Here is a 10,982-nt window from a genome sequence, read left to right on the forward strand (position 1 = left end):
CAAGAAGTGAGACTGAAAGTCTTTCTCATGTTCTTGCAGCCAAAGGTGACAAGTTAGCTCAGCAAACCACCCCTCCAGTGACCAGGTTGTAACCAGCTGGCCTGTCACACGGGCTGCACATTCCCTGCTGCTGGCCCAGGAAACTCTGTGAAATCTTCACCACACTCCTCAGTGTGAATGCCACTGATGTGAGCCCAACAGGAAGTATGACCTCATTCTGCTTCTTTGTCTCTGGTTACGCAGGCTGTTTTCAAAAGAAAACAAGAGAAGTTGTAAGACTGACTGTCCCAAGAACTATACGCTCATTTATACCAGAAAACAGACAAGAGAAGAAGAGGCTGCTGAAGACAAAAACTTCTCTGCAAACACCTGTGCACGGCAATGTGTGTGGGCATCCGTGAGAAGAAGGTAGGGTGGGATTCCCTTTATTAAGAGACTTTTGCACCTGTTGACATTCAGACATTTTTTTTCAGCTGAGGAACTGCTCAGTCCTCAAATTTTCCACTGTCAACCACAGGAAGCTTCATATTTCAGTAATAATTTTGTCCTTTGTCAATTGGAAGAAGAGGCTGGGAACTCCCTTTGGAAGGAACATGTATGCACACATTTTTCAGAATAGATGTGTTGCTTTGATGGAACTGGCAGATTCTGTTTCTTGAAAAGTTTTAGATCTATAACTGAAGGGTTTTTTTTCTACTGTTGCTAATTTTCTATTGAATGTCAGTGTACTGCCTGTAGATTCCTCTAAGCACTTGTAAGATAGAGCAATAAGACCTTACTTTCTGCTGCAGGATTGACAGGCTTAAAATTAAGCTTAATACTTGGGGAACACTAAAATAAGGTAATTTGGGCTGGGCATATCCATACAATATTGATCAAAAATGAAAAGAACAAGTGACATACTAATATGTTACATTACATTGGGATTATTTGATATCCCAAACAAATGAAATTTGTAAATGTGTGCTTTGATTTAGAGATCTTCCAAGGAAGGCCAGAAAGTTCTCCTGACGTCTTTGAAGGTCTCTATAAACCAGGTTTATAGTTTCCTATAGGGTTTGTATATATTTATTGAAATAGTCAACTTGAAGGTATAGAATTAGCCTGGTTTGATTGATTGTATTACAGCTACAAAAACAATCCATTACTAGTTCTCACGTTACAAAATGTGGCCATAGGTGGTGAATCAGAAAAGAATTTAGTTCTACCTTATAAAGTGATTAGGATAGTGATACTATATACAAAGTTTCATAGTCAACAGAAGTTGGTTCTATTTCATGAACAGTAAATGATCAAAGTTTGCATAATTTGCATTCTTTGATATGTTTTTAATTTGTAATTGAGAAATTAAATTATGTCTTCGTGGGAACTGAGTTCTAAAATCTTCCCAGTGGTATGCTATCTTTAGTGCAATGTTACTTATGCTCTTTAGGAATGTCCAGGCTGATAAAAGCCATTAAAAAACACTCTCTGTGACTACCTGTCAATGGTTCAAGTTGTTGGGCAAAAGACAGACACCAATCTCCAAGCACCTTTTGAAACTTGATAATGAAGATGATTTGTGTCAGATGATTAAAATACAAGTAAGTTTGTTTTGGGGGCTAAATTACTGTTAGACCAGTCATTTTATTAACATTTCTTAATCAAATACCTCACCTTCATTATTGTCTTTGGATTACAAATCAACCTTTTTAAGTCTAGATTTTCCAAATAAAGTATGGTTCTTATTTACAGAAAAAGGTTATTGAGATGCACTGAGCGAGGCAATGGAAAATGTTCAAAGTCATAGAGGCAGACATAACTTTAGAGAAGTTGTGTCTTCAATCTGGTCTCCTACCTTCAATTCTGTATCTCTGTATTATTTCAGTAAACAAATCTGACTAGTGCAATTAGTAGATGCCATCTGTTTTGGCATAATTTTTCTATTTTTAATATATAGTCCACCTTTTTTTAACGTCTTTTGCAGAGAATCTGTGAAGTTTGAGCAAGCGGCCTTCCCAAGATGTACCGAATATCTCAACTGATGTCAACACCAGTAGCAAGTAAATGTAGAAGAACTGTGATACGCAATTATCTTTTGAACGATTAGACTCCTTTTAGCAATTTCCTTGCTTTGATTTTGCTGATACTCAGACCATTAACCATCTGTCAGTAGCTTGTGCTTCTTAAATGCCAGTGTTCACTTTGGCAATGATTTTGACTTCATTTTTTCCTTGAAAGAAATGTGGTATTTTTCCTTCTAGTAGAAAAAAAAAAAAAAAAACACCGTTTTTTTTTAGATGCCTGTGCATAAATGTGAAAGGAGATTGTTTATCAGCTACTATTAAGATGCAAAACTGTTTGTGTATAAAAAATGCTGAATGATTTTGATAGCTACTTGCAGAAAATAAGGGCGCTGTTAAAACGGTAGTGGTTTCAAATTTCTTCCTTCCTCTTGTTATTTTCTCCCAAAACCCCACTTCTAACTCTCCCTCACACACCCACAGTTTTCTCCTTACAAATCAACCAGCCCAATCTGAAAGTCTAAATTCCTTTCTTTGTCCTAGATACTAATTGTCCGTAATGGAATCAAATTTCACTAAGCTTGTCTGTTAGGACCATTGACACCATCTCTGCACACGATAAAATTCTGCTTTAGAGTTTAGAATATTAATCAACTCCAACTTTCCCCAAGTAAAGTCTGTTGCCATGCCTTTGGTTAAACTGGAATGAACGAATGGATGATGTTTCTATAATTAAGAATACTCACAGTCTTTATACATTGGAAAATTTTATATAAAACAAAACAAAACCTTATTTCTTCCCCACTAATGTCTTTTGCTCATTATTTTACAGTAGAAGTGTCTTAATATGCACTAAAGAGAGAGAGTCTACAACAATGATTGAATTCCTCAGTTTACTGAGTAGCTACAATAACCAACACATTGGGTAACTGATTTGGGTTTTCTCCCGTTCACACAAGACGTTTTTTTCCCATCCTTTCATGAGCTCAGTTTGATGCTAATGATTTATTATTGCCTTATTCTGCACTAAGGAACGTTTTTTGGTTTTTTTTGTTTTTTTTTTTTTTTTGAGACGGAGTGTCGCTCTGTCGCCCAGGCTGGAGTGCAGTGGCCGGATCTCAGCTCACTGCAAGCTCCGCCTCCCGGGTTTACGTCATTCTCCTGCCTCAGCCTCCCGAGTAGCTGGGACTACAGGCGCCTGCCAACACGCCCGGCTAATTTTTTGTGTGTTTTTGTAGAGACGGGGTTTCACCGTGTTAGCCAGAATGGTCTAGATCTCCTGATCTCGTGATCTGACCTCCTCGGCCTCCCAAAGTGCTGGGATTACAGGCGTGAGCCACTGCACCTGGAACTTCTGGAGAGTTATGTGGGAGCAGGAACAGAAGATAGAAGCCTCTAATTTATGTCTTGCTTCCAGTAGAGCCCTAGTGATAAGGGTGTCTGTACTAGTTGGAATCTTCCAGCTGAAGCTGGAACGTCAGCTATTCCCATCTTCTTACATGCCTCCACTGTTTGCAATTACACATATTGATACATGTATCAACATATGTAACTGTTGATCAGGTATGATACATTCTACTTCTCTCTCATTTGTTTACGCAGGTTCTTCCAGGTTGGAAAGAGAATATGCTGGAGAACTGTCTCCCACGTGTATTTTCCCAAGGTATGTTACGGAGCTTCTTTTAAGAAATAATAATTCTGGCCAGGCGTGCTGGCTCACACCTGTAATTCCAGCACTTTGGGAGGCCTAGGCGGAAAGATCACGAGGTCAGGAGATCGAGACCATCCTGGCTAACACAGTAAAACCCCGTCCCTACTAAAAATACAAATAAAATAAAATTAAATTAAATTAAATAAAAATCAGCACAGCATGGTGGCGGGCGCCTGTAGTCCCAGCTACTCGGAAGGCTGAGGTGGGAGAATGACGTGAACCCAGGAGACAGAGCTTGCAGTGAGCCGAGATTGTGCCACTGCACTCCAGCCTGGGCGACAGAGCAAGACTTGTCTAAAAAAAAAAAAAAAAATCATTCTTCTCTGGGCATGGTGGCTCACGCCTGTAATCCCAGTACTTTGGGAGGCCGAGGTGGGTGGATCACTTGAGGTCAGGAGTTTGAGATCAGCCTGGATAAAACATGGTGAAACCTTGTCTCCACTAAAAATACAAAAATTAGCCGGGTGTGGTGGTGGTGTGCCTGTAATCCCAGCTACTCCGGAGGCTGGGGTGGGAGAATCGCTTGAACCTGGGAGGCAGAGGTTGCAGTGAGCCAAGACTGCACCACTGCATTCCAGCCTGGGCGACAGAGCGAGACTCCATCTCAAAATAATAATAATAATTATTTGGAAATAGTCCCTTTTGATGTTTCCAAAGTTTCAGATTTCTATGTCTTACTTTGTTGTATTATTGGTTTGAAATTATTATTTTAGCTATCATCTAGTTTTGAAAGGCTATTTATTTTCAGTGCCATGTACATACTAAATGAAATCTTGCCTAATAGAATAATGAATATATATATTATAATCACATATCATATATATTAGTGTCAATATATAGGCAGTTGTGAATTGTTTCTCTGGTGAGTGGTGAAACTATTGAATACTGATGAATGATTACTTTTTCTCAAACTGATATCTTTTTAAATATGCTTTCCTATCTTGTTTTATAAAAGCAACACAATTCTATACCAATGGCCGAATTTTATGCTCTACCAAAACATGTACAGTCTACCATTTTGTTGAAGTGCTACAAGGGAGTCTTTTTTCTTTCTTTTTTCAATGACTCACTGAGTGTCTCTTATTCCTTATGCAGACATCAGCTGACGTTTCCCCTAGCATGGTGAAATGTGCCTACAGCATCAAGAGATCGTACATTCATTTTAGGACCGGCTCCTTCTTGTAAATTGTAGGCCTCCTGATGCTACCAAATGAATCAATATGAACAGAGGCACATGTGGAAAGGATCCATGGTTTAGAGTCAGATAGAATAGGGTTCATATCATAGCTCTGCCACTTACTAGCTATGTAAAATATCCAAGTAATTTGCTGCTTTTGCATTTTTTCCTGCTATATGATGAAGATAATAATGATACTTAGCTTTTAGAGGTTTGTGAAGAGTAGATAAAGGGCAAAAAGTAGGGGGCCAGGTCATGCTCAATGTTCAATAACTCACATTCATTTGAAACAGTATTTTATTACTAGACTGAGTGCATGTTTTCATTGTATATAAGCTTTTAAATGTAAAAATATCAGAAATTCAGTAGAGCATGAGGCAGATGTGTAGAAGGATGAGAGACATTTTGTAATCTATCAGTGTGTAATTGTCCAACATTTTTTAATGGTCCTAATGATACTTGTCCTTTCACCAATCAGTCTTTGTCCTATCCTAGGAGGTACGATTTAGGCTCTTCTAAGGCCTAGTCAGTAACCTCACAAGAAAAGAAAAGGCTTTGTCTTTAGGCAGTTAGGCACGTTGCTGGGCTTTGCTGTGGGAATGAAGCAAGAGTCAAGATCTAGAGATAATGTTGTTATCTGCTCTAAAGGTTTGATATTGTTCAGAAGGGTCCTTTTTTAAAACTATAATCCAAGTGTTGGAAGAGTGTCTTCATTTTGTTTACAATCAAGAGAGGATAGATAAAGGTGGGGCATTATAAAGGAAAGATGCCAGGGGATTAGGGAGGCTGCAGTTGATAACTGTCAAATGTTGAAACCTTGGAAATTGGAGTGCAGATAGAAATACAGGTCCAGAACTCTGAAACCTCCTAAGTGTCCAGCACCATATAGTTGCCCCATTAATTTTCACAGAGGCAAAAGGCTGTAGAAGAAAGAGCACTAGAGTCGGAGAAAAAAGATCTAGATTTTTAACTTGCCTCTCCCACTTGTAAGCCCTGAGTTATTGAACAATGAACTTAACCTACTGGAGCCTCCATTTTCATATTTATTAATAGGGATAACAAGAACCAAAATGTTCTGTTAAAGTGCATGTCTGGAAATAGTCCCTTTTGATGTTTCCAAAGTCTCAGATTTCTACCCATACTATTCAATATTTTTATCAATGATTTGGATTGAGAACATATAGATTCCAGGGATAACATATTTGTATGACATCATTTAATATAGTAAAAGTCTTGTGTAATATAATGAGAATCCCTCAAAATTCTTTTTTTTTTTTTTTTTTTTGAGATGGAGTCTCACTCTGTGGCCCAGGCTGGAGTGCAGTGGCCGGATCTCAGCTCACTGCAAGCTCCGCCTCCCGGGTTTACGCCATTCTCCTGCCTCAGCCTCCCGAGTAGCTGGGACTACAGGCGTCCGCCACCTCGCCCGGCTAGTTTTTTCTTGTATTTTTTAGTAGAGACTGGGTTTGACCGTGTTAGCCAGGATGGTCTCAATCTCCTGACCTCGTGATCCGCCCGTCTCGGCCTCCCAAAGTGCTGGGATTACAGGCTTGAGCCACCGCGCCCGGCCGAATCCCTCAAAATTCTAACAGCACAAAATGAATAGTCATTCAAACAGTAGGCAACATACTTAGCTTACCACCATTAGGCAATGGAAAGCATAGACATTAACAACCTCCATTAAATTATGACATTAAATATTTACAGAAATCTATGGGGTTTATTTTGGGCAATCTTTACTGCACAGATTCACATTTGTTTAAAAAAAAAAAAAAAAAATACTAAGCCTTGGAGAGAATAATTAGCAGGAGGTAGAGCCAGGATTGAAACCAAGGGTATGAACCTAGCTCTATCTGCAAAGTCTTAATTACATATTGACTTTGTAATATAAAATTGATCCAAAAGTCTAAGAGAGGAAAGGTAATTCTAAATATACAGGAAAAAGACTAGAAATTGATAGTTTATTTAGATGAGATCATGCGCGTTCAGGGTGGTATGGCCGTAGACTTGATAGTCTATTTAATAGTGTGATAATATGTTGGTAACTGGAGGAGAAAAAAAAGAGTCAAGCTGATGTGACTTAAGCTTCATTGCTAAAGACATGGATTCTATAATGAGGGAAGTGATAGTCCCTATATCTCTTGGGCAGACACACTTAAGGGACTAGGTTCTACGGTTGACATGATATTTAAGAGGAACTCTAAAAAGTGGAGAATACTCAGAGAAAAGCCATCAAACTATGATAGCTAAGGGGTCAAAACTACATCATGTCGTATAAAGATGAGTTAAATGAACTGGAGGACTTTTAATGTGGAGAAGCGAGGACCCAGGGAGGACATGGAAACTCTCTTTAAATAGCTGAACAGATCTCAGATGGAAGATAGAAGGAACGGAAAACGAAGGGAAAGAAAAGAAGGGAGGAAGTGAACACTTATTAAGCCCATACTAGGTGCTAAGCACAGACCATTTATTTTATTATGTGATTATTAAGATAACCCGATAATAAAGATTTTTTTCTTGTTTTACATATAAGGAAACAGTCTAAGAGGCTAAGTGACTGGATTAAGTTTACTCACCTAAGCAATGACAGAGTTGGAATTATGGGCTTAGAAGGGGATTGACTTCAAATCCCCTGTCTTGTCCACTATGCTACAGCCCATATTTGTTCAGTGAAGGGTTGTGGGGGTGCTTAGTAAGTGTGGGGTCCTTCTTACTGAAGGTGTGCATGCAGAGAGGGACAATGTTTGTCAGAAATACAGCAGATGGGAAATTTGGTGGGGCTGCAGACATGACCGTCACAACTCCTTCTGATTCTTAGAATCTGTGATTTTCTGGAAGCATATGGTCCCAATTTATGCAATTAAGTGGAATACATAATATGTAAAAATTATTGAAAGCATCAAGGTAAGAGCACATGAGAGCTATTGTACTATCAGTGCTGTTAATTGATTGACACAAAACCACCCCAAGAACTCAGATACATTCAGACAGTATATATTTTCATAGGTTTTACCAGATTTCCATAGCCTGTCAGGTGATTTCATTCAGTAACTGGCATTGAGTTTATTTACATACTGAACATTTTTTAGGCTCACAATATCTGCCCTCCAGTAATGTCTAAAATAATTACTGAGGCGGACATACGTACACAAAAATCACAGTGAGATTAATTGGGGTTTAGGACAAAGAAAAATAATTTTTATGGGACAAGAGAGGGGGAAAAAACTAAGCAGTTTTGAAGAAATAACACATTACATACTCTTTTATCCAATGTGGCTCTATTACTATTGTCACCAGGCTTCCACCAAACCTCACCTCAAGAAATTTTACATTTATGAAACATTTTCATAATAATTTAGTTGCCTGTCAATTATAGGGCCATGTGATTCCTTCCTTCCTTCCTTCCTTCCTTCCTTCCTTCCTTCCTTCCTTCGCTTATTTGTTTCTTCCTTTCTTGCCTTCTTTCTCTCCCTCTTTCTTTCTCTCTCTTTTCCTCCTTCCTTTAGATACAGGGTCTTTGGTATGGTGCTCAGGCTGGAGTGCAGTGGCTATTCTCAGGCATGAATAGCACACTGCAGCCTTCAAACTTCCTGGGCTAAAGGGATCCTCCTGCCTTAGCCTTCTGAGTAGCTGGGACTATAGGCACACACCACCAATCCCATCTCAACGTGATTGTTTTTTAAAACTAAGACACATATAGGTTTACTCAAGGAATTATGAGGCTTCCCTGGATACCAAATCAGGGAAGGTAACCGTGTGCCCATTTTGTGCAGCCAACCTGGAGGGAAATTTGCACAGGCCAAAAATGATCTTTTTGACTGCATGTTCACCCTGTACCTCATATGTTTCCGGTGGCTACATAGTTATAACGTCTCTATTACAGTGACAAGATTAAAGATCTGGCAACTGGAGGGCTATTCAAAATAAGGGAGTAGAGGGGATTTTGAGCTTCCGACATCCCATCCAAAAAAATATAATAGACTAACATCAAACGTAGGTTCATCGTATGGTGAGGAAAGTGATTAGCCATCATTTTCACCAAGGTTTAAAACAGAAAGAAGCACTAAAGGTTCTGTAGTTTAATGCTGTCATAGGTGAGGAGATGAAGCCCAGAAGGTTAAGAGTGACATTCCTAATGGTTGCAGAAGTAATTGACAGTCATGAATGCAAAGATGTTATTTTCCTTCACAGTGATGAGACGTGGTTAATGTGGGACTGGATGTACTGAATAGATATTTAAAGGGCTTTCCCTTTTCCTTCTTAGTTTTACCTGTGATTCCCTGAATGGTGACCATTCTTTTGAATGCAGCTCCGTAGATCCCCTGACAGGCTCCCACTATATCTGTCGCCGAAGTCCCAGACTCCTCACCAATGGCTACTATATTTGGAACGAAGACAGCTTCCTGTGCGACAAAGATGGCAACATAACTCTGAACCCATCCCAGACCAGTGTTATGTACAAAGAGAACTTAGTTAGGTAAGTAGAGCATATTACAGAAAGAAATCTGAAGTCCAATTCATCCATTAATTGTTCACTCATTCATTTATTCACCCAACTATCTTTTATAAGGAGCCCATTATTGTTCCAGACTGTGGAAATACAAAGGGTAAGAGGGAATGGGCATAGCCAACATGAAAACAAATGAGAGCGATGAAGTAATATGGGTGCCAGGATAGAAACCTGTCAGGGTGCAGTGAAGGGATAAAAGAAAGGAGATACATTTTACTTGGGGAATAGGTAAAAATAAACTCGCTAGAGGTGGTGATGACTGATTTAAGTCTTGAAAAATGTAGGATGTTAGTTAAAATAAAAATAGGAAAGAAGACTTCTGGAAAGATGGCACAGGTGTGGGGTTCTGAGAGACCCTGGTAAAACTTGGAGAATAGCAAATAGTTGGGTAGGAATAAACTTAGGGTGGGAAGGGGTGTTTTGTAAGAAGACTGAGCACAGGAGCAGGGGCTGGATGAAAGGGGTTAAATTTCAGGCTAAGGAGTTTGAACAGTACTCTGTAGATAAAGAGGGGTCATTGATAAATTATCAGATGTATTCTTAGAAAGATAATAGTGACCGCTGTGGAAAGGATGGGTGGTTGGATGTGTATGAATATGTCAGTAGAGACTGAGTACAATGGGAAAAATGAAGGCAAGGTATCCATGGATTAAAAGCAAATTGTGGTAGCAATGATGAAAGAATAAGGGTGGGGAGATAGATAAAAAGAATGGTAAAGGGGTGGAATCTTGGTCATCCAAAGATGTGGAAGGTCCAACAAAGGAAGAACACTTGCATGAATCTTAGGACTCTGGTTCTGTCAAGTAGATGTATGGTAGGACCATTTATCAAGATCAGAAAGAAAGGACGGGCATGTTTGAGGAAAGAAGAGGGATGAGTTCACTTTGGATCGGTACATTTGGATAATCACATTCATTTTCTTTTGCTTCAAAACCACCCATATGCTGACTGAATCAGTCAGCTATTGACACAATAAGGCTGTGTAACAAATAACTATCGAATCTTAATGATATAAAACAATGAGTCCACACATGTGGAAGTTAGTTGGAGTAGGTTGGTTTAGTCTGAACAAGGTTGAGGTTGGCTTCAGTTGGAATCAGTGTGCATCATATAGGTCATTCCCTTGAGACCATTTGACTACAGAAAAATGTTCTTTCCATTGTAATTACATAAATGCGAGAGGACATACCCCAACAGCAGGTACATTTCAAGCCTCTGTGTGCATCAATCTGCTACCATCTCACTGATCAATTCAATTTATATGGGCAAGTTGTAATAAGGGTCAGGGAAATACACTCTACCTTTGTTGATGAGGGAAGGAGGAATTTCCTATAGGCATCTCAAACCCAGTATGTCCACAATAGATTAGGTCACCTTTCTTTCAAAATGTTTCTCACATGATTTCTATTTCAATGAAAAGAAGCACCATTTATCCTCTGCTGTGAGTCTCTCTAGACTTGACATTTTTATTCATACATCCCTTTTAGTCAGTTGGTCAGGATAAGATGGTGTCGGTAGTAACCTATAGATCTAAATAGGTAATGTTTCAAATGAAAGCAGATTTTATTTCTTCTTCTTTTT

The 10,982-nt window shown here is 39.1% G+C and overlaps 1 protein-coding gene across 3 annotated transcripts in view; it reads left to right on the forward strand.

Annotated features, from left to right (window-relative positions):
* Positions 1-214: 214 nt before the first annotated feature.
* TMEM71 (transmembrane protein 71) overlaps positions 215-10,982 on the forward strand; it is a 58,650-nt gene continuing 47,882 nt past the window's right edge. For 2 of the 3 annotated variants that reach the window (XM_011977102.1, XM_011977101.1), the window contains exons 1-4: positions 215-408; positions 1,967-2,042; positions 3,606-3,666; positions 9,156-9,368. In XM_011977102.1, the coding sequence (XP_011832492.1) occupies positions 2,003-2,042; positions 3,606-3,666; positions 9,156-9,368 (314 nt within the window). In that variant the 5' untranslated portion in view covers positions 215-408; positions 1,967-2,002. Of the gene's footprint in view, positions 409-517; positions 596-1,966; positions 2,043-3,605; positions 3,667-9,155; positions 9,369-10,982 lie in introns of all 3 variants that reach the window. The other variant, XM_011977100.1, reaches the window with a different exon arrangement.

Source organism: Mandrillus leucophaeus, unplaced genomic scaffold, assembly GCF_000951045.1.
Source record: "Mandrillus leucophaeus isolate KB7577 unplaced genomic scaffold, Mleu.le_1.0 Scaffold173, whole genome shotgun sequence".
Lineage (NCBI taxonomy): Eukaryota > Metazoa > Chordata > Mammalia > Primates > Cercopithecidae > Mandrillus > Mandrillus leucophaeus.